This window comes from Chiloscyllium plagiosum, unplaced genomic scaffold (assembly GCF_037043375.1).
Source record: "Chiloscyllium plagiosum isolate Xiang-an unplaced genomic scaffold, Cpla_swu_hap1 HiC_scaffold_6, whole genome shotgun sequence".
NCBI classification, from domain to species: Eukaryota; Metazoa; Chordata; class Chondrichthyes; order Orectolobiformes; family Hemiscylliidae; genus Chiloscyllium; species Chiloscyllium plagiosum.
Window position 1 is genome coordinate 674801 of NW_028270144.1, and position 24783 is coordinate 699583.

A 24783-nucleotide genomic window follows, 5' to 3' on the forward strand; every position below is an offset into this window, starting at 1 on the left:
AGAGACAGACAATAAATGCTGATCCATCTAGAAACACACCCATTCCACAAGTGAATATAAAAAGGTCGACATCATTTATGTTTTGGAAGAAATCTGAAAATTCTGTCTGTAATAAGTGATCAGCCTCCACCCTAGGAAGGGATTATGATTAATTACTCTTCTTTCAATCTTTCAAATTCACAAACACAACAGTTTCGAAAAAAACTTAGCATTGGAAGCAAAATTGATAAGCATTAGGACATAATAAAAGGCCAATGGAAGACAGTTTCAAACAGAGATACATTTTTATTATTCGTTAGATTGTGCAATAATCACACACCAAGACTGAACAGGGCAGAAAGCTGTGATGTTCTGATAACTGCTGCCATGTGACAAGATTATGAGATGGACATGGAAACCACATGTCATCTTTGATTGCCCAATGCCAGATTTACACAATTATTTATTTTTTTAAACAACTTTTAAAGAATGGAGAGGCTTGGGAAGGGTTATGCTAAAGAGAGAAAAATAACAGACTGTTTACACTCTTGAAGTTTGCTGGGTATATATTACAAATTTTCGGATTCCGAGTAATTGGAAGTAATAAGAAGTCAAATCTGTCTCAAGGCCATTGGCAGCATTAGCTATAAGCACCTGACTGTTGTAATTCGGAGCTTGTTAGATGAGCGACAAGTGAATTCTAATGATCATAAAGAGGTCATCAGTCCCAAAGGACAATTGTGAATACTAGAGTCAAACATTCATCAGAAGGGGCTAATCATTGGACAGATATGAGTATTATAGAGAGAGAGAGGGGGAAGGTTACAGGAAAATGTAACAGTGAGTTTAAAGTATAGGATGTTTGGTTTGTGGATAGCAGGCAAGAAAACTGTGTAAGCTCAGGTATGGCTCTATGAGAGAACGTGTCTCTTGGAAGAAATTGCAAACTGTGGAAAGGAATCCCTTTAAAAAGAAGATTTAAACACAGTACAAGTCTGGAAAGAGAGAGAGCCCAAAGCTGAACAAGGTCAAGAATATAGTAGAGATCAGGAATGCTGCAAGGAGCAACAAGTCTTATTGCCTATGAACACAAGAGAAGACAAAATAATAAAAGTTGTCAAATTGCAAGAATTACAAAGCTGGAGAGAATTTGAGGTGTGTCGGATAGGGGACCCACAGCCCTCTGCAGAGCTGAATATAGATGGACTTGACTTCTGATGGAGCTTATAAAGATAAAGCAAAGATAATGGCACAAGGCTTTGAAAGAAAAGCTGAGGAACCAAGAAATGAGCAAATTCACTTGTGGCAGGAAAAGAAATTTTGAAGATTTTCATGGTTTTGTTAACAAAAATGATTTAAAATGTAAATCAATTGATGTTGAAGTTGCATTTCTGCAAAGGTCAGCTCACAAGGAATAAAAGTCAAAATAACTGTGCATGTGTAAATCAGAAACAAAAAACAGAAGTAGCTGGAAAAGCTCAGCAGGTCTGGGAGCATCTGTGAGGTGAAATCCGAGATAATGTTTCAGGTCCGGTGACCCTTTCTCAGAATTCGAAAGAAATGTTTCTTCACCCTCCAAAACAGACACCAAATACAATAGAGACAGTCTATTTTAAATAAATGTGCAATTCACCTAAATTGTGCCTGTGCAGTTTGTTACTTCTCAGTAAGGTCAGTTTTATTAAAATTGGACTGTCTCCAGTTGAAGACAGAACTTGTCATGTCACCATGGGGTCAACCTGTTTTAAAATATTCACTCACAGGATGTGGGTGTCGCTGGCTGGCCAGCGTGTATTGTCTGTCCCTTGTTGCCCCTGGAAATGTGGTGGTACTGAGCTGCCTCCTTGAACCACTGCAGACCATGTGCTATAAATAGACCTACAATGCCATTAAGGAGGGAATTCCAGGGTTTTGACCCAGCTACATTAAAGAAACGGCGATATATTTCCAAGTCAGGATGCTGAGTAGCTTCGAGGGAAAATTATAGGTGGTGGTGTTCACAGGTATCTGCTGTCCTTGTCCTTCTAGATGGAATTGGTTGTAGGTTTGGAAGGTGCTGTTTAAAGTGCCTTGAATGGTGCTTGTAGATGGCACAGACCATTGTTGCTGAGTGTCAGTGGTGGAGCAAGTGAACGTTGGTGATGTGATGCCAATTAAGCTGACTGCTTTGCCTTGGATGGCGTTAAGCTTCTTGAATGTTGTTGGAGCTGCACTCATCAGGCAAGTGGAGAGTATTCCCTCACACTCCTGACATATGCCTTGTAGATGGTGGACAGACTTTGAGAAGTCAGGAGATGAGTTACTCACCACTCCTAGTCTCTGACTTGCTGTTACAGCCACTGTGTTTATGTGGTGAGTCCAGTTCAATTTGTGGTCAATGGTAACCCCTAGTTACCATTGATAGTGGATTCAGTGATGGTTATGCCATTAAATATCAAAAGGTTATGATTAGATTCTCTCCTGTAGAAGATGGTCACTGCCTGGCATCTGTGAGGTGGAAATATTACTTGCCACTTTTCAGTTCAAACCACATTGAAAAGTAATATTCCCATCGCCTGTGTGGCAGGCAATGACCATTAGGTCAGGACTGAGGAATTTTGCTGCAGACTGTACAATGTTCAGCACCATTCACAATGCAAAACAAAAGCCAATAAACTGCGGATGCTGGAAATTAGAAGCAAAGACAGAAAACAACATTAGGAAAAAGTGAGGATTGCAGATGCTACAGATTAGAGTTGAGAGTGTGGAGCTGGAAAAGCACAGCAGGTCAGGCAGCATCCGAGGAGCAGGAGAATTGACGTTTCGGGCATAGCCCTTTATTAGGGAAGAGGCTGTGAGCCAAGGGGGTGGAGAGATAATTGGGAGGGGGTGGGGCTGGGGAGAAGGCAGCTGAGAATGTGATAGGTAGATGAAGGTGAGGGGTGAAGGTGATAGGTCAGAGGGGAGGGTGGAATGGATAGTCAGGAAGAAAGAAGGACAGATCATGGGGGCGGTGCTGACATGGAAGGTTGGATATGGGATAAGGTGCGGGAGGGGAAATGGGGAAATTGGTGAAATCCACATTGATGACAGGACTTACAGAGAGGTAGTCACTCCCCAGATAAAAGAAAAAGACAGATGGGTGACAGTTGGGGACAGAAAGGGAACTGGCAGGCAGTGCAGGGATCCCCTGTGGCCATTCCCCTCAACAATAAGTATACTGTTTTGGATACTGTTGGGGGGGATGACTTACCAGGGGAAAGCAGTGGGGCACCTGGTGCTCAGAAGGGAAGGGGGAAGAGGAGCAGAGCAGTAGTTATTGGGGACTCAATAGTTAGGGGGGCAGATAGGAGGTTCTGTGGGGACGAGAGAGACTCACGGTTGGTGTGCTGCCTCCTGGGTGCCAGGGTCCGTGATGTCTCTGATCGTGTTTTTGGGATCCTTCGGGGGAGGGAGAGCAGCCCCAAGTCGTGGTCCACATTGGCACCAACGACATAGGTCAGAAGAGAGGTGGGGACTTGAGGCAGAAATTCAGGGAGTTAGGATGGAAGCTTAGAGCTAGGACAAACAGAGTTGTTTTCTCTGGTTTGGTGCCCGTGCCACATGCTAGTGAGGTGAGGAATAGGGAGAGAAAGGAGTTGAACATGTGGCTACAGGGATGGGGCAGGAGGGAGGATTTCGGGTTTTTGGATAATTGGAGCTCTTTCTGGGGTAGGTGGGACCTCTACAAGCAGAATGGTCTTCATCTGAACCAGAGGGGGACCAATATCCTGGGGGGGAAATTCGCTAAAGCTATTAAGGTGGATTTAAACTAATACAGCAGGGGGATGGGAACCAAAATTGTAGGACAGGTACAAAAGAGGATGAGAGTAGGGAGTTCCCAAATCAAATACCTGACACTGGCAAGTGAGAACCTGGTTTGAAGTGTGTATACTTCAACGCGAGGAGCATCCGAAATAAAGTGGGTGAACTGGCAGCGTGGGTTGGTACCTGGAACTTCGATGTTGTGGCCATTACTGAGACATGGATGGACAAGGTAACGAGAGGTATGGATAGAGTCAATCGCCAGAGACTTTTCCCCAGGGCAGGATTAACTGGTAGTAGGGGTCATAGATTTAAGATATTAGGAGGAAGGTATAAAGGAGACGTCAGAGGTAGGTTCTTTACGCAGAGAGTTGTGAATACATGGAATGTGTTGCCAGCGGTGATGGTGGAAGCAGAGTCATAAGGGACCTTTAACAACTGCTGGACATGCACATGGACAGCAGTGAGTTGAGGGGTGCATAGATTAGGGTATTTTATTTTTAGATTAGGAATAATCCTTGGCACAATATCATGGGCCAAAGGACCTGTTCTGTGCTGTACTTTTCTATGTTCTATGTTCTATTTAAAAGGCATCTGGACAAATATATGAATAGGAAGGGTTTAGAGGGATATTGGACTATATGGCAAACGGGACTAGATTAATATAGGATATCTGGTCGGCATTGACGAGTTGGATTGAAGGGTCTGTTTCCATGCTGTATATCTCTATGGCTCTATGACTCTATTAGATGTCAGGAATGTAAAATGTATTGTCATTGGTGATGCTTCTTGTACAAATCTGCATGTTGGCAAGTGGAGGAAGGGTTATCATCCTTTGGGAGAGGGAGGTAAATATTGCCCTTTAGCTTGGGAAGATGAAAAGATCTAAAGAGTCTGGCCTACATGTGACTCCATACACAATGGCTGTCTCCTAACTACCATCTGAAATGGCTGAGCAAGTTACTCAATTCCTGTGTAATTAGAGATCGCAATGCTGCTGACATCATCTGAAAGATTTTTTTTAAAAGTATCCCAATTACAAAACTTTTCAACACCAAGTCATAGTCCAGCAAATTTATTTGGAAACACTAGCTGCCAAATAAACCTGTTGGACTGTAATCTGATGTTGTGTGATTTTTAACTTTGTCCACCCCAGTCCAACCCCAGCATCTCCAAATCACAAAAAGTTTTGTTCTTCTTGAGGTAGTGGATACAGCATTTACTAGTGAAAATATTAGAAGAAATTTTAAAAAGGGATTCAGTAACAATGGTTCTTGTAATTAAAGGATATTGAGAGGTTTTGGTGAATCCTGACATTTAGGATGAAATCCAAAATCCCAAACCAGAGGTCAGAGTTTAAGAACACGGGGTAAACCTTTTAGGAATGAGATAAGGTGAAATGTCTTCACGCAAATGGTGAGCCTATGGAATTCACTGTCACAGAAAGTGGCTGAGGCCAAAACATTGTGTTTTCACGAAGGAGTTAGATATTGCTCTTGTGGCTAAAGGGTAAAGAGACATAGGAGGAGAGCAGAATTAGGATATCAAACTCGATGGTCAACCATGACCATACTGAATGGTGGAGCACATTTGAGAGGTTGAATGGCATCCTCTTGCTCCTGTCCCTACTGCTCTACATTTACCCCAGACTAATACACCTAACCTACACATCCCTGAACACGATGGGCAATTTTAACACAGCCAATTCACCTAACCTGCACATCTTTGGACTGTGGGAGGAAACTAGAGCACCCGGAGGAAACCCATGCAGACACAGGGAGAATGTGCAAATTCCCCACAGACAGTCGCCTGAGGCTGGAACCGAAACCAGGTCCCTAGTGCTGAGGCAGCAGTGTTAACCATTGAGTTACCGTGCCACTCCATTCTGTACAGAAATATCATTTAGTCAATACTCATATTGATAAGAGTCTCAGGACAATTATAAACATATGGATTTAGATTGAAAATGTATCTACATGGCTCAGTAGTGACACGTTTGTAGCTCAGATAGAGATGGTGTGTTCAAGCCGTACTCCCGGTCTGAACACTCAATCCAAGTTGCTAGTGTCATACTGAGAGATGTGACGTTGTTTGAGGTATTACACTCTTAGGCTTGTTAAACCGAAACACTATATGGCTGTTCAATCACATTTTTTCAAAACAGAAAGGTTTTCCAATATTCTGGTCAACAATATCAAACCCGATTAATTGGTGGTTCATCGCAACGCTTTTGATTTGGCTTGCTCTGTGAAAACTGATTTACATTTGTCTAAAAGATTGAATGGCCACACTTCCACAGCCAATGAATTACACTTGGAAATATACTGAAGACATCATATATATGATGCAAGTACAAGTTCTTCATTTCTTTGGATGTGAGAATGAGCCTGATATTAGACACAAAGCATCAGCACAAACAAGTAAGATATTAATTTCTTCTAATGGTATATTGTGAACTATTGAATATCTGGTGCCATTACTCCTCCAGATACAACTGAATTGCCAATTACTGTAGAACCAACATTCTTAGTTATGAATGTCAGCAATGTACATTTTGTGCTTTCTTCAATTGCATGTGGCCAATGTGGGTTCTCTGTTCATACTGATCTTAATTCGCATATTCAGCATTTAAGTAAACTGTAGTAACTTTTTTGAAAATAATTTGATTGTCTGATTTGCACCCTCACTGTTCACTGGAGTCGTAACAGATGATTGGATGGTGGCAAATGTTATTCCCTTGTTCAAGAAAGGGAACAGGGACAACCCTGGGAATTACAAACCAGTCAGTCTTACGTCAATGGTGGGCAAATAAGGAGAGGAATCTGAGAGACAGGATTGATGATTATTTCAAAAAGCATAGCTTGATTAGAGATAGTTAAAAAATTACACAACACCAGGTTATAGTCCAACAGGTTTATTTGGAAGCTCTAGCTTTCAGAGTGCTGCTCCTTCATCAGGTGATTGTGGGGAATAAGACCATAAGGCACAGAATTTAAAGCAAAGTATTACAGTGTCTTGCAACTGAAATGATAAATTGAACAAACATGGATTGTTGTTAAGTCTTTCATCATTTACAAAGGGTTACAGGTTTCAGTTCATTAATATGTAAATCCCAGAACATTATTTAAGTTACCTTCTCAAGATAATTTAAGATTTTATAACAAAAGGTGACATCTCAGCTCAGACAATGCATTAGAGGTGCGAGATTAGAGTCTGTCTGTATCCCAATCTTGGGTCAGACTGGTTCTATATCCCAAAGTGGAATTTATAAAATAGATTTACTGCCTACAGGTTGTGCATTTTTGAGCAAAATAGAGTGTATCTGCAAGTATAATTCTGCAAATTCAAAATTCACCCCATAGACTTATATGTATGTGCACGTGCATGAGAGAGAGAGAGTGAGTGTGTGCATGTGAGTGTGAGTGCAAGTGAGACAGTGTGCATTTGCATGTGTGAAAGCTTGGTAAAGTGTGTGTGTGTGGGTGTGATGGAGTATAAGCCTGTGAGAGAGTCTGTGCGTGTGTGTGTGTGTGAGAGAGTGTTTTGTGTAGTGGGGTCACCTGTAGTGTGAGATGAATCCAAGGCCCCGGTTGAGGCCATCCCCATGGGTACGGAACTTGGCTATCAGCTTCTGCTCAGCCACTTTGCGGTTATTGCCTCCACCTTGGAGGATGGTCACCGAAGATCAAAGGCCAATGTCCTAGACCGCTGAAGTGTTCCCTGACTGGGAAGGAACCAGCAGTCAGGGACATTCGGCCTCGGACCTTCAGGGGAGTATCCTCCGAGGAGTATGCAATAACATAGAGTGGCCGAGCAGAGGCTGAAAGCCCAGTTTGGTACCCATGGGAATGGCCTCAACTGGGACCTTGGGTTCATGTCACACTACAGGTGACCCCACTACACACACACACACACACACACCTCTCTCACAGGCTTTTTCTCCATCACACCCACACCCACACACTTTACCAAGCTTTCACACATGCAAATGCACACTCCCTCACTTGCACTCGCACTCACGTGCAATCACTCACATGTACACACTCACTCTCTCACTCTCTCTCTGCCATGCACATGCACACACATATAGGTCTATGGGGTGAAGTTGTATTTGCAGAATTATATTTGCAGATACATTCTATTTTGCTCAAAAAATGCACAACCTGCAGGCAGTCAATCCATGTAATATTTTGTAAATTCCACTTTGGAAATAGAACCAGACTGACCCAGGATTGGGATACAGACACCTAACCTAACACCTTTAATGCATTGTCTGAGCTGAGATGTCACCTTTTGTTATAAAACCTTAAGTTATCACGAGAAGGTGACTTAAATTAAGTTCTGGATTTTACATATTAATAAACTGAAACCTGTAACCCTTTGTAAATGATGAAAGACTTAACAACAATCCAGGTTTGTTCAATTTATTATTTCAGTTACAAGACACTGTAATACTTTGCTTTAAATTCTGTGCCTATGGTCTTATTCCCCACAATCACCTGATGAAGGACCAGCACTCTGAAAGCTAGAGCTTCCAAATAAACCTGTTGGACTATAATCTGGTATTGTGTGATTTTTAACTTTGTCCACCCCACTTCAACACTGGCTCCTCCGCATCTTGATTAGAGATAGTCAGCATGGCTCTGTGAGGGGGGCAGGTCATGCCTCACAAGCCTTACTGAATTCTTTAAGGATGTGACGTAACACATCGATGAAGGTAGAGCATTGGATGTGATGTATATGGACTTTGGCAAGGCATTTGATAAGGTTCACCATGGTAGGCTCATTCAGAAAGTAAGAAGACATGGGATACAGGGAAATTTGTCTGGATACAGAATCGGTTGCCCATAGAAGACAGAGGGTGATAGTTGATAGAAAGTATTCAGCCTAGAGCTCAGTGACCAGTGATGTTCCGCAGGATCTGCTCTGGGATCTCAGCTCTTTGTGATTTCTATAAATGACTTAGAAGTGTGGGTTAGTAAGTTTGCTAATGACATGAAGGCAGGTGGAGTTGTGGATAGTGTGGAGGGTTGTTGTAGGTTGCAATGAGACATTGACAGGATGCAGAGCTGGGCTGAGAAATGGCAGATGGAGTTCAACCTGGAAGTGTTTCATTTTGGAAGGTTGAATTTAAATGCTGATTACAGGGTTAAAGACAGGATTCTTGTCAGTGTAGGGGAACAGAAGGATCTTGGAGTCCATGTCCTTAAATCCCTGTAAGTCGTCATCCAAGGTGATAGATCTGTAGGTGAGTGGGCGGCACAGTGGCACAGTGGTTAGCATTGCTGCCTCACAGCGCCAGAGACCCGGGTTCAATTCCCACCTCAGGCGATTGACTGTGTGGAGTTTGCACATTCTCCCCGTGTCTGCGTGGGTTTCCTCTGGGTGCTCCGGTTTCCTCCCACAGTCCAAAGATGTGCAGGTCAGGTGAATTGGCCATGCTAAATTGCCAGTAGTGTTAGGTAAGGGGTAGATGTAGGGGTATGGGTGGGTTGCGCTTCGGCGGGGCGGTGTGGACTTGTTGGGCCGAAGGGCCTGTTTCCACACTGTAAGTAATCTAATCTAATCTAATCTAATCTAATCTAATCTGTTAAGAAAGCATATGGTGTGTTGGCTTTCATTAGCTGGAGGATTGTGTTTAAGAGCTGAGAGGTTATGCTACAACTCTATAAAGTCCTGGTTCCCCACACTCGGAATATTGTGTTCAGTTCTCATTGCCTCATTACAGGAAGGATGTAGAAGCTTCAGGGATTTACCAGGATGTTGCCTGGACTGGAGGGCTTGTCTTATGAAGAAAGGTTGAGGGAGATAGGGCTTTTCTCATTGGAGTGAAGAAGGATGAGAGGTGACTTGACAGAGGTGTACAAGATAATGAAAGGCAGAGATAGAATGGATAGCCAGAGAATGTTCCCAGGGCAGAAATGACTATCATGTGGGGGTATAATTTTAAGCTGATTGGAGGAAGGTTTAGGGGAGATATCAGAGGCAGGTTCTTTACACAGAGAGTGGTGGGTGCGTTGAATGCACTGCCAGCAGTGGTAGAGTCAGATACATTAGAGACATTTAAGCATCTCTTGGATAGGCACATGGATGATAGGAGAATCGACGTCCTGAAGAAGGGCTTATGCCCGAAACGTCGATTCTCCTGCTCCTTGGATGCTGCCTGACCTGCTGTGCTTTTCCAGCAACACATTTCCAACTCTGATCTCCAGCATCTGCAGTCCTCACTTTCTCCACATGGATGATAGTGAAATGAAGAGTATGTAGATTAGTTTCATCTGATAGTAGGATAAAAGGTCAGCACAACATCAAGGGCCGAAGGGCCTGTACTGTGCTGTAAAGTTCTGTGTTCTATGATTTTGAGCAAACTATTAATTTGAACATTTCAGTTCTCCTGCTGAATAATGATCACATGTAAGGACTGATTTACCTGCTGACCTTGTGAAAGGCCTTACCAACTTATTCAACACTGCATTAGTATCAAAGTATTTACCACAGAGTTAGATTTAATTTACTTTTGCTGACACACTGTGGAACTGATTGAATCAAACTTAGCTATTAAAAGAATTCTTGGAATCCTATAGTAAGAGCTTTACTTGTCCAAATGATCCTTACATTTAAAGTACAGTTTTGCTATTATTGAACATACTGCAATAGTTTTTAACCACAGATTTAAAACGTAAGCATTGAATTCCAAAGTACAGGAGTTCTAATATGTATAATAAAAGAAACACGAATGATTGTACGAATGAAAGCACTCCTATACAGGGGTATAATTTTAAAGATCCAACATATAAACATTTCCTGTACTTACTTTATATCGTCCTGCATTTTGTTCCAACTTGAGAACAAACTGACTTATAAACAGATCCCAGGATGGAACCCGTTAAACATGTTCCCCTGGTGTGCTTAAAAAATGAGTTGATAGTTTTCCTCACCTAACACATCATTATTTTGCCTTACACTTGAGCTGTGATGGAAGTGCAAGTGAAAATAGAACTGCTCAATCAAGAGGTGTGGCCAAGTTAAAACTGACAAAATAAACAGACTCACAAAACACTCTTTAGGTTTTGACCTCTGTTTTCATTTTAGAGCCAGACAAGCATTAAACAAAGACTTTAATCTTTAAAACCTGTCAACTTTACATTTAACAAGCAGTCGTACTGTTGCTCCATACAAAACAACTACAAATTGACAGGTATGTACAAAAATCAACAATTAAACAATTTCAGGATGCCAGAAAGCATTAATCAAAAGCACATGATACAGTTAATGAAGACAAAACTTCCATTAAATAGAATTCTGCTACATGCAGCTTGCTGAAAATAGATGTTTGATTAAAGATGACCATTGCTAACAATGTGTGTTCCATGAAAAAACAATGACTAACAAATGTCATTTGCTGAATTTTTAAATGTGTCAGAACAGCATGGAATCGAGTTACAGCACGCAATAAAATAGCACTATTAAAGTCAAATGAACAGCTGGGTGGATAATGTAAATGAAGATTTGGCAACAACTCAGATCATAGACATAATAGCCAGTGTAAATTTATTATCTGCCTTAATCATTCTTTGAAAATGTGTGCACCTGATAATACCAGCACTGCAAACAGTTACACTTCAATGGGTGAAATGCTTTTCATCAAAATATTGCAGGTGCTCTTACATTTGTTGCTATTTTGAGGGCCAATTGTTGGGGAGTCAACTTCAAATGTGAATTGATTATTTTATTCCTGCTGTGGTCGAAATTGTACAAAAAAAAGACATCTAATTAGGTCAATTCTATCCAACATCCAGCACATTATGTTAACCAAATTGCTAAACTGGTTGAATGAAAGGTATTATAGCATTACAAATAGATTCACTAGAGTATAAGAACGACGATCTGTTTTATTGCAAATAATGTTATGAAATTGGTATACACAGATTGGATTTTTACATTGATCAGATCAAAAATAGAACATAAACATAATGCAAAAGAGAATTCAAAATTAAAGGAACACCTTTTGAACTGAAAACTGGACAATTGAACTGATCTGAATCCTAATGATCGCTGATTTAGTTAACTGCAGGAACCATTTCAGCTACATTCCTATATCCTGGAAAATCACAGAAATGCTTATGCTTTCATTGTCATAGACACCAATTTCGGTGCAACAGTGTCACAGCAGATTCCTTATCACCATTGCGTGCAAAAGCTTGTTTAAAAATATGATTGCTTTCAAGTATCATGTTCTTACCCCATAGTGTTTTTGGATAAATGAGGCAGTTATATTTACTAAGCAAAAATATTGATTATTTACAACTTCTCTACACCAAATAAGTATTTTTAACTTGCAACTAATTAAAATGTATCTATAAAGAGATGAGAATTTCTATTCACACTTTTTTATATAAGTTGACAGTTGAGATGTAATACTCTGTTAAAAGAAAACTATTATTAATATCTGTCTTGTGTTGAATAATATTACATTTTCAGCTTTTCTTTGCTAAAGATTTACTGAGAATGCATATGCCCAGCTTGTGCTAACATCAATTTTAACTCTTTATAGTTGTTAAATAAGGAGTCAAAATCTTCCCTGTAGAAGAACCAACCAATTTTGTAAATTATATGGCAGATGGAGAAAATATACTTGCTGGATCTTGTGCCCAATGGAAATATTGCTCTAGTGTCTGATGACATTACTTTTTATTCTACATCATAAGTTGGAATGATAAATATTTCTGTTATTTTGAAGTCTTCTGAGATACTAAAGGAACAAAGCTAAAATATGTTTTTAATTGGTCAAGTAAAGAAGTAACATTTTTAAACACAGTTCAACTTTAAAAAAATGATACTGGCTAAAACATTGTACATTCAAGATTAGTACCAGATATTTTTGTCATTAAACTTATGCTATTATTATAAATTATTTTGCCAAAACTGGAAAATTTTGCATTTACATTAACATTTTTGTATTTTTTGTGCAAGGGAAGTACAAATGTGGAAAATGTTTACAAATTTGCACATACTTTTATCTTCCTACAGTTCTTCCATTTTAGTTTTAAAGTGTTTGTCATCTTGGTTACAGTTAAGCCTATTTCTTCTGAACTAATTAGCAGGTCAGGAAATAATTTGGTCAAATAATTCAATGGCAATTCATTTTATTTTCCTTTCAGGCTGGTTTAAGAAATTTCAATTACAAACGTTTGATATAATTGATTCAAACTCACGTCAGTTTAGTTAATGCTTTCAAAATATGTGAACCTAATTAGTATCTAATTTTGGCAAAAGATTTCATCTTATAAAAAAAGAAATTGATGATTGAAAAAAAATTCTGTGCAGTTCCTATAAATCATTAAAATTGTAAGCATGATTTTCTGAAGTTGTTTTCTAAAATATAACAACCAATAAATCATCACCAATGATGATTTTCTTGCATCCTTAATGTATTTCCCATGTTTCTACAGTTAAGATGTTGTTAAACAATTACAACTTGTGTCTTAGTAGATAAAGTTGTCATTTTATGATGAGTTAAGGTATTGTTGCACCACTGGTCCTGTAATGTCAATCTGTGCAGAATCTGCAACTTAGTGATTTGTTTATTTTTCTAGCGTGGTGTGCAGATTGTATCCGTCATGCATTCAATGGCTTTGATTTTGAGAGAATAAAAAGTGCAGGGTCAGTTACATTGGTAATCAATGTCTATGTACTTGGTCAAATAACCTATTTCCTTTTGGCCTCATATTTAAGAGCTATAACAATGTCAATGATCAATCACTCCCATATTCTTTTCCTACGGTATTAAGTCTAATAATTCTCATAATATCTATTAATTGTAAAGCTGCATGATCCCACAATTTTCTTTATTCTTTTTTTTATTTTTCAAAATTAAAAGCATGATTATAAATATTGAACAAAAATGGTACATGAATGAAACCAGAGACAGCATAAATTGTATTTTTAATTTCTTTAGTTCAATACTTTTACTTATGCCTAATCTTTGCTTATAATTCAAATGTATTTCACCAAATAAATACAAGCATTCGAAAATATGCTTTGATTACGTAACTGCAGTGTTATAAAATTGGTTCTTCGGGTTTACTGCTCAAGCTGCTGAATAATCATTGTTGGTTTAAGCATGAGCACACCTGGGAACTTATTCCTAATTGACAGAACTTCAAGGAAAATATCATAAAAAGCTCTTTATTACATTAATTAAATTGAATTAGAGGCTTTGAAAGTTCAAACTATCTTGGGAATAATGTAGGAATTAAAATTTCACTGTCAGATATCATATAAATGTCTAACATGCTCATTTCAAACTCCTTTGTTGCTGAACAGAAGTATAAACCTACACAAATATTGAGGCAGAAAGGAAATTGATATCCTGTGGTTTCATACGGTTCCATGTTTAAGCTACTCATGGTTAAATTTTGGAGTCAACAATTATCTGAGTGACGTTACTCTCCACATACCAAACATGAAGAATCGAGAAAACCAGAGGGACAACTGTTCCTTCAAAAACTCTTCCCTAACCTCATAAGAAAAACCCTCTGGCTTTTTCAAGCTATTGATTTTTGTGTTGCGTGTTCATGTGATCAATGCGAGACTATTTTGTTTAGCTCTAATAAATAAGAATGGGTTGGAAGCTGTATTCCATTTGCCATGCTGAAGCAAAAACTACAACTAAATAAAACCTCTTATAATTGTATTTTAGAAATGTTTGAAAGTGCGTCAATAAATTCAAAAGCCTGACAATGAGAGAAATCTAAAAAAAAAAATTGAAGCTTATTTCATAAAATGGTATGAACATTCTTGAATTCTGAACATTTGGACATGATAAAATATGACCACATTAGAGCAGATTAATGCTAAACCCAAAATCAAGATAGACATGTCATCAGTGTTGATGCCCCCTTTTCTATTTCCCAGCATCTTTTCAACAAAGCCATCAACAGTGAAACAGAGTAATAATATATGGTATGTGGAATATAACTTTATTTCAACAATGTTTCTTACTAAGCCAAAATCAAAATCATGTTAACTGTCCTTGCCATGGTGACCTTACATGGAAGAGAAAGAAACCATTGTAAGAGCAGAGTTCATTGCATCACTGCCAAATTAATTTAGCTGGCTTTCAGAAGTTATATTTATGCTTTTCATAGACAGAATCAATGAGAAATCACACGTCAAATTAGATAATATTGTGTTGCTTGAGCAGCATGTATGTGCTAAGATGAGAAACAGAAACAGCACTCTCTTCCATGTTATGTGGAACCAATGGCAGTCACAGGTCGATTATGGATGCATGTGGAAAGATGACATAATGAGATGGAAAGATGCTTCTTTTATCAACAGAGCTTTGAAACAGATAACTGTAAATCATGGTTTTTGGTTTTAGTTAGCACTTCTTGATCAAGAAGTTTTTAAGAACTCCATTTGCATCTTTAGGATACAGAATTATCCTAAATATAAAGATATTTCTTGTGATAAAACTTGAACCAATTCCATCAGTGACAACACTCTGGTCTTGAATATGACATAATTTATATTGTGATCAAGGTAACAAGCTTCAGAGCTTCTGAACTATGTCATCATTTCTTTTGAAAACTATGTAATCTCAATCCTTCTCCCTCTCTCCCTGTCTCACAAATGCCCCATTTTGCATTTTGCAATTTGCTTCCAGTAATTGTATGGCTGTCACCATGGGATGATTTAAATATGAATTCAGATCATCAGACAAAAGATTATAGGTATTATAATTTGGTTTTCATTGCCAATTTTCCCATGAGCTCAATCTGCGTTTTTGAACTTGTACTGACTTGCCTGAAGAGCTACTCTTTTGACCAAATAATTATTGCTGAGACTTGACTGTGGGTACACATTCAATTCATAGAGAAGGAGTGAGAAGAGGGAATGGCATAGGTCAACCCAAAAAACAAAACCCTGTACTCATCCAATTTCCATGCAAGGGCATTTCAAAGGAAGGATCACTGAAGCAAAGTCAATGAGCAGAAATGCTCCCTAATTCTTATTGACTAACTCAGGCCAAAGATACCAATTGCAGCATGCCTCCTACCTGTCCAATGAAATTTTGTATCTTGTACAGAATCAGGAAAGACTTATACCTCAACCTGATATGCATCGAGACTCAGTTTAATGTTGCTTTATAAAAGGAACTTTTGAGGCACTATGTTGCCAAATTATTAATATGATCCTGTAGAATCAATAATATAGTATACATAACAAAATGTTATGTACGTCAATGATTTTGATAAAATGGTGAATTTTAAAAGTAGTTTAGCTCCTTTACACCCAGATATTTCCTGAACATTAATATAGTTGGTTTAAATGTGAATTTATAACCTGGGGATTGATAATAAATTGCAAGGAATCGTGGCCATCAACAAGGTCTCTCGGATAGTCACTAACCTTGTACTGAAAATTCAATAAGAGCTGAACAATGCAGATCAGAAACCTTGTGAACAAGAATAATGTTTAAATGTAATGGTTACTGGGAATCTCCCTCAGCAAGGAGGGAAATATTTATTCTCAAGTGACGTGTGTTGTACACAGCAGATATTATCCATAACGTCTCTGGAGTAGGCTGACAAACAGTTGTCTATCTGTTTAATCTGTTGGAAATACAGCCAGAAATTCTCTTTGTGTCCTTAAAGGGAGTGCATGATAAGAAAGAGCAGATGTCTAGGAAATAAGAGGCAAATCAGGTGATTAGCTACCTGATTGAACACAATTTTGATTATAGATAGTGACATTCTCTTCAACTGGTCTGAATGTTACTCTGTGCAGCATTCTTTTAGCTTGGCTGGTTTTGAAAATTGAATCTAATTTTTTCTTTGCCTGGTAAATTAGTTCATCCAGAAGACATGTACCAAAGTTAAGATCCAATTTGCCAAAGCTCATTTATTAACTTGGGTGACCATTGGTTTTCTTCTGAGACATCATCAACATGAAAAATTACATCTGCTCAATTTTCCAAAATTGAATCGAAAATAGGACTCACCCTGAGAAGGCCGGGCCAGAACATAGTGTGATTTAGGTGGTCAGTCGGTGGGGTGACATCCTCTTTCCTGAAATAACTGCACAGAGGCCAGTGTCCTGTCACCAATCACCCTTTATTTGTAAGTGCACAGTACATGGACTCTGACCAACCAGCTCAGAGCCAGGCAATAGAGTGAGGAGACAACTTTGTTCCAATCAACACAGTCATGCTGTAGTAAGATAAAATGTGCCTTTTCATGAGTCAGGATTACATTCCTGCTGAGTGTAACAGGCCATTACATTCTCAGTTTTGTGGTCGTCAAAAACACATGGGCCTTTTACATGAGTCTCCTGTTTCTAAGTATGTACTGCCTACAATTGTGATCAGGCAATGATCAGTTTAAATCTCTTATCAGGCAGTGTTTAGAGGATTACAGGACATGTCATGCATGCAGTGAACTCAATTCCCTGATTATGAAAAAACACAATAAGTAATTTTTCTGCTTGGAATTATGCAGATGTGTGGTTTACACATTCCCAAACATATACCAGCACGTTGCAACGTGAGTCGAGAGTGTGGTGCTGAAAAGATGCAGCGGGTCAGGCAGCATCCGACAAGCAGGAGAATCAATGTTTCGGGCATAAGCCCTTCATCAGGAATGAAGGGCTGATGAAAGGCTTATAGCAGAAACATCGATTCTCCTGCTCCTCAGATGCTGACTGACCTGCTGTGCTTTTCCAGCACCACACTCTCGACTCTGATCTCCAGCATCTGTAGTCCTCACTTTGTCCACACTGCAATGTGAGCCCTGCAATAACTCTATTGCCACAATATGGTACAAAAGCTGAAATTGCTCGAGAAACTCAGCAGGTCTAGCAAAATTTGTGGGGAGATAAAGCAGACTTAATATTTGAAGTCCGGTGACTCTTCACCAATCACTGCACTCAAAGCATTAACTCTGTTTTCTCACTACAGATGCTGCCAGACCTGCTGAATTTTCCTGGCAATTTCTGTTTTTTTACTAATTTCCAGCATTCATACATCTTTGTCTTGTATTATTGTAACAATATGGTATCTGGCATTCAAGTTTTTGGTTTGTTGATAAGCATGTACTTGTTTCTTTGACTAAGAAAGGAATATTTGTCGTAATTATTAGCAAAAGATGAGGACTAGCCCTGAAGAAAACACTACAAAAATATAAATTTTGTATTCTCTCTGTTTCCTTTTAATGGAAGCAACATTAACCAACTGAACCCCAGTGACTGGCTATAACAGGGAAAGGTATTTTCAGGAGAGCACAGTGCTGTCACATTGATTAATATAGACAGGCAGGAGGCGAGAAGAACACAACAAGCCAGGCAGCATCAGGAGGTAGAGAAGTCAGCGTTTTGGGTAACCCTTCTTCAGGACTGGGGGTGGGGGTAGGGGGAGCTGCAGATAAAGGGGAAGCGGGTGCACATTGTTAAAATGGGGATAGGTGAAGACAGGTAGAGGGTACAACCTGGTTGGTCAATGGGAGGAATGAATCGAGTTGGTGTCAGGGAGGAGTGGAAGAGAGGGGGGGATGCTGAGAAGGCAGTTGGGGGATGTGGAGGGAGGTTATTTGAAATTGGAGAACTCAATGAGTCCTTTGATCTGTGGGGTGCTCTGGTGGAAGATAAGGTGTTGTTCCTCCAATAGGTTCCTGTGGTTTGTTTTGGCAATGGAGGAGACCAAGGATGGTCATATCAGAAAGGGAGTGGTTGGGGGAATTGAAGTGGAGAGTGACTGGGAGGTCTGGTCGGACCCTGCAGACCCGGCTGCGATGCTCGGTGAACTGTTCCCTAAGTTTACGTCCGGTCTCTCTGATGTAGAGAAGACCACATTGGGTGCACCTGTTGCAAAAAGCTAGGTTGGAAAAGAGGCAAGTGAACCTCTGTCATTCCTCCCATTGACCAACCAGGTTGTACCCTGTCCCCACCTCCCCCTTTTTCTGCAGCTCCCCCCACACCCAGCCCCATCCCCAATCCTGTAGAAGGGTTATACCCGAAGGATTGACTTCTCCACCTCCTGATGCTGTCTGGCTTGCTGTGTTCTTCCAGCCTCCTGCTGGTTAATTTTGGATTCCAGCATCTGCAGTTATTATTGTCTCTAACCAACATGGATTAATATAGCCCCTAATAAAAGCTCTGGATCTGAAATTCACAAACATGGTCATTGACATTGATACAAGATCCTTTTTTTGTAGCTGTTCATATGTAGAGATTTATATGCAGCCAGTTTAGCTTGAAGCTTGTTAGAATCTCAGTTTACTTGACCTGTTGTATCAATATTGTAAAGTTGCATATTTTGTTGAATTGAGAATCAGGTGCAAATGTTGAGAGCAGATAAATGCAGGATTTAAAATGTCAGTTTGACTTATAAATTTCCAAACTATATTAACAGACTATTTATCATTAAACACAAAAGCTTGTGACAGTCATCTTTGTAAAGCTGATCTCTTGTAGTGATTCAGCATCCGATACAAATGATGGTTGTGACAGAAGGACAGACAAAACAAAGGAGGTTTTCTAATCAGACACAGCAAAGGATGGTCATACAATTCACTGAAACAACTACATAAAAACGCTGATATCATTTATGCCATATGAAGTATGATGAATAAAGAAATTTTGGGGTGATGCAGCTTTCAAATTGAAGAGCATAAGCATTTCCATTTCATATCATAGACGATGCAGAAACTTTACATATTTTGATAGTTACAAAATACCAGAAAGTACCAAAAGATACAAAATCAATTTGATCTGGAAGTTACACGTTAAACAACAAGACCTAAATTCACATTTCATTGCTTACAAAACATATAGAGCAGCTATGGCAATGGACTCCCACTATAACTGTAGGCCAAACAGCATTGCTAATTCTTCGATAATAAATTTGAAAACAATCTTCACTCACGGTAATGTCATGGTCACAAAAATAGAATAAAGCTGTCAACTTGCATAATGCAGAAAATGAAGGCAATGCCTGTAAATGAAGGCAATCAGGCACAACACAGAATGAAATTTACTCATTTCTTGTGAAAGAGCAATGGTTTCACGAGGCCAGCCAGAATCTTGGGTAACTGCGTTGTTATAATCTCTGACATCATCTCTGGAAATTCCACACTCAGTGCCTGGGACTGAACAAAAGTATTCAAGCAGAACTGATGTAGTTTCTTGACAAGCTATTGAAAAGAGACAATGGAATTACCAAGACTGTGTTTTCTTTACCTGGTAAATTTCAATATTCTGCATGGTTTCTATCACATACTAATGGACATAATGAGCGATACATGCAGAAATTCCGTTGATGTCAAAGACAAAAACTTAATACAGGCTAGTATCGGTTCCCTAGCTGTCAGTGATTTAACTGTAAACATCAGTCAAGGAAAACAAAGAATAGTACAGCACAGGAACAGGCTCTTCAGCCCACCAAGACTGTGCTAACACAAGATGCTGTTCTAAGCTAAAAACCTTTTGCCTCTATGCAGTCCATATCCCTCTATTCCCTGCATATTCATAAATAGGTCAAGGTGCATCTTAAATGTTGCAATTGTATTCTCTTCTACCACTTGCTCTGACAACACATTGTAGGCGCTTACCATCCTCTGTGTAAGAAACTTACCTCTCACGTGTTCTTTAAACTTACCCCCTTTTATCTTAAACCTATGATCCCTAATAATTGGCATTTCTACCTGGGAACAAGACTCTGACTATCCATTCTATCCACACCTCTCATTATTTTTAAAATTTGTATCAGGTTGCCTTTCCATCCTTTGCTGTTCAAGTGAAAACAAACCAGGTTTGTCCAATTACTCCTCACTGCTAATACTCCCCAAACCAGACAATATCTTGGTAAATTGTTTTTGTACCCTATCCAAAACCTCCATATCCTTCTGTTCATGTGCCAACCACAACTTTATAAATATTCCAAATGTGACCTAACTAAAGTTCTAACCAGCTGCAATATGACTTGCTAATTTTTAATCTCTGTGCCCTGACGGACGAAGGCAAGCATGCTATATGCCTTCTTGATCACCTTATCCACTTGTGTTGTCACTTTCCGGGAACTGTGGGCATGTATGCTTGGTTCCCCCTGTATGTTGGTATTACAAAATGCTCTGTCATTTACTGTAGATTTCCCTCCTGAATTAGATTTTCCAAAATGCTTCATCTCACATTTGTCTAGATTAACTTCCACCTGCCATTTCTCCACCCAAGTCTCCAACCTATCTATATCCTGCTGTATCCTCGTGCAATTCTCCTCATTATCCACAGTTCCCAAAATCTACATTCTCCTCGGAATTATTTATGTATGTTATAAACAACTGGGATCTGAGCACTGATCCCTGTGGAACACCACTGGTTACAAATCCCCATCAGAAAAACACTATTTTACTGTTACTCTTTGTCTCCTATCACTATTAATGCTTTGCCTTATATGTCCATACAATAATGAGTAGATGAAAGTCACATGAACATGTAAAACATTTGCCATCTGGTTGCAAGCAACAATTATTTCTGATATTATTTCTTTCAGTAAGGAGTACATTTAGTTCTGACGTTAAGTGATAGTCCTGTTCTCGTGCAATCTCATGTTATAAGAAAATCGTGCAATAGCCATGGCATTTTGAACTAATGGGGCTGGAATCATGTTATGGCCAATACAGGTAAGAAAAGTTCGCATTCTGCAAACAAGGGTCTAAAACATGCAATCATGTTAAAGCCAATTTACGTTGAAGAAACACCTGTTATAGCAAAACAGACTGCAAAGAGTAAAAATATTAATGAATGGAGTTGTGCACCGAATCCTCATTTCCAGGCTGCCTCGATCTGCATTTATTTTTTGCAGAGGGTGTTAAAGGGTGAGTGAAACCCAGATATAACTGTACATACAGAACATGGTAAAAGTTGGGGCAATTTAATCCAATCAGTCTTTCAACTTTGGTATAAGTTAAATGAATTATAATTAACATGAAAAAATATTGGCAAAGTATATTTTATCCAATATGTAAAACAATAAAACAAGTGAGTAGCTGTGTCAAGTGGAACAGGAATTCAATCCTCAGTTAGTGTGGAATTTGCTGATCTTAGTCATCGTGGTCGTAAGAGCATTACAATACCGGGTGAGAACAGGGAAAATTATTTGAGTTAATTGTGATTTCATTTTTGTCATGAGATCTCTGTTTAATGGAGGGATTAAATAACTGAGGCAAGCACTGGAGGGAGCTTGACTATGAGCACAATCACCTGCTGACACTGCAGACTCAGATAGAAAACATTGGATGACTTATCAGAAGTTGCTCTGGGAACTATCATTGAGGAAACACTCACTGCTTCAGATTTTGAGGAGACGAGAAAACTGGTGGAGAGAATTGTAAGGTAGAGGGGAGGGGTGTATGTGATGTTGGAAAGAGAAACACTGGACAGATTATTCACACATTGAGAATTTGATTTTATTCATTGTACTATTGAGACCAGCACCTACCCCTGCAGAAAGATCACTAATTATTGGCTGACAGAGGAGCTTTGTTCAAGATCTGTTTGTAAAATTAATTAATAATCCATTCAACATATCGCATGTGACACTAGGTTAATAACCCTCATTGACCAAGAGAACTACCTATTAAAGAAATATCAAATTAAAATAACCACACCTACTTCATGCATCGAGTCCATGAGTTTAGTCAGCTGGTAAAGGCGTTGAGAGTTGCTCTGTGCACCTTTCTCCTGCAAGTTAATGGCTCTACTCAACTCTCTAATGTAGTCTCTCCGCATCTCATCAAAGTAAGATTGGCTCTTAAGGCCTTCCAAGGGAACTGAAAAACAAATCCCAATCCCAACATATTTTTTTCTGAATGAAATGATCAGCTTGATTTACACAACCCCAACAGCAGATTTGATGGCAAGGAGCTAGAAACATCCAATGGTCTGCCTACCTTCCAGCTACTGGACTGCCTCTTACCTGTCTGAAATGTTATGGGGATTGAGGTGGTGTTGGTTGACTGGCCCAGAATGGTCACTTGAGCTCTCTGGTCACTGTCAGTATTTTACTCATGGTGAGGGGAGACTCACTCATTCAGAAAGTCCAACAGCTTTCGGGCAAAGTTACTGTCGGGCAAAGAGGACCTCCTGTGGGGACCAGTAGGCCATTGGACATGCTCTCCCTACCAAGATCATTCCCTTATTTTTGTTCACTCATGGGGCATGAGCATCACTGATTGGCCACCATTTTATTGACCATCTCTAGTTGCTCTTAAAAAGGTGATGAGCTGTCTTCTTGAACTGCTACTGTTCACATGTTGTAGGTAGACACACCATGCCATGGGGGGATGGGGGAATTGCAGGATTTTGACCCATTGCAATGATAATACTACTCCATTTCTACTTGAACCCAGTCCTTCACTTACCTTGCTAAGACCCCTTCCTCTGGAATTTCCTGGCTTCCTTGGTGTGGTGGAACTACTGCATTCCATCTGTTTCCATCTGATAATGCTGGAACTACAGACTGCCAACCAGTCTGTTTGGTGATAGTTCTAAAGTGGACCTTCCTCCCAAGATAGGAGTGGAAGTGTGTCTGAAAGCCATTAAAATTCCTCCTAGTATTAAATTGCTGGGGCAACCATTAGAATCATGGGTGATCTACACATTCCCTGGATCTTTAGTGGCAGGTGAGTAGAATATGTCAAGAAGACCCCATATAAATCTAGCCCAATATTGCATGACGTTGATTAACTCAATAGGCATTTACTGGAATAATCCAAAATCTCAGCAATTTTGTACAGCTACGATGTGTGTTCCTTTTGGAGGAACAGAACAATGATTCCAAGCCCTTGTGCATTCCCACTGACACCAGGTTCAATTTTGAGAGATTTTTTCAGTCCCATTGTTTCTAACTTGCTGCCAACTTATTGAGGAGTATGCTTTAAACAGTGCTTACACTTAAAGAAACATAGAACATGGAACAGTACAGCACAGTACAGGCCCTTTGACTCTCGATGTTGTGCCGACCTTTTATCCTACTCTAAGATTAAGCTAACCTACATACCCTTTATTGTAGTATCTTCCATGTGCATATCCAAGAGTCGTTTAAATGTCCCTAATGTATCTGACTCTACTACCACCAATGGCAGTACAATCCATGCACCCACCACTCTCTGTGTAGTGTACCTACCTCTGACATTTCCCCTAAACCTTTCTCCAATCACCTTAAAATTATGTCCCCTCATGATAAACATTTCCGCCCTGGGAAAAAGGTCTCTGGCTATCCACTCTATCTATGCCTTTCTTCATTTTGTACACTTCTATCAAGTCACCTCTCATTCTTCTTCACTCCAGTGAGAAAAGCCTTAGCTCCCTCAACCTTACTTCATAACACATTCATTTAACAACACATTATCAGTTGATAAGGGATTATTTTCCAGTTTACAACTGCTATTAGGGAATCTCACCAATCAGCAGCATCTATTGGAAATTTAAGCATAACTGAGTACAACATTCTAACCAATTACTTGGCTGGGAAATTACATGTGACATACTCTTGAGTTCACAATAGACAGTCAATAAATAAGGACATCCTGCTAAACCAGAAGCCTGAATATTGACTCTGTAAGGTCATTTTAATAAGAACATCTTTTTTATCTTTGTGCATCAGAGAAAATATACCACACACAGTACAGTCTTTGTTATGACTGCTGAATCATTGTGGTATTTTTCACATTCCACCATTCTACTGCCGACTATAAATATACTGAATGGGCTGTCACATTGTATAAATTAGTTTAATGTTAAATGGTAGCAAGTAACTCACCCGTAACGAGTAACTCACCTCCTGGCTCCCCAAAGCCTGTCCACCATCAACAAGACACAAGTCAGGAGTGTGATGAATACTCCCCACTTGCCTGGATGAGTGCAGCTCCAACAACACTCAATAAACTTGACATTATTCCAAACAAAGCAGCCTGCTTGATTGGCACCACAACCACAGGCATCCATTCCACCCACCACAAATGC

At 39.5% G+C, this 24783-nt stretch overlaps 1 protein-coding gene across 1 annotated transcript in view; it reads right to left on the reverse strand.

Moving 5' to 3' along the window:
* Positions 1-18829: 18829 nt before the first annotated feature.
* Positions 18830-24783, reverse strand: part of LOC122553907 (progesterone receptor-like) — a 352930-nt gene continuing 346976 nt past the window's right edge. Inside the window, exons 7-8 of the mRNA XM_043698410.2 lie at positions 22432-22589; positions 18830-19955 (exon numbers count right to left, since the gene is read on the reverse strand). Of these exons, the coding sequence (XP_043554345.2) occupies positions 19800-19955; positions 22432-22589 (314 nt within the window). The 3' untranslated portion in view covers positions 18830-19799. The remainder of the gene's footprint in view (positions 19956-22431; positions 22590-24783) is intronic.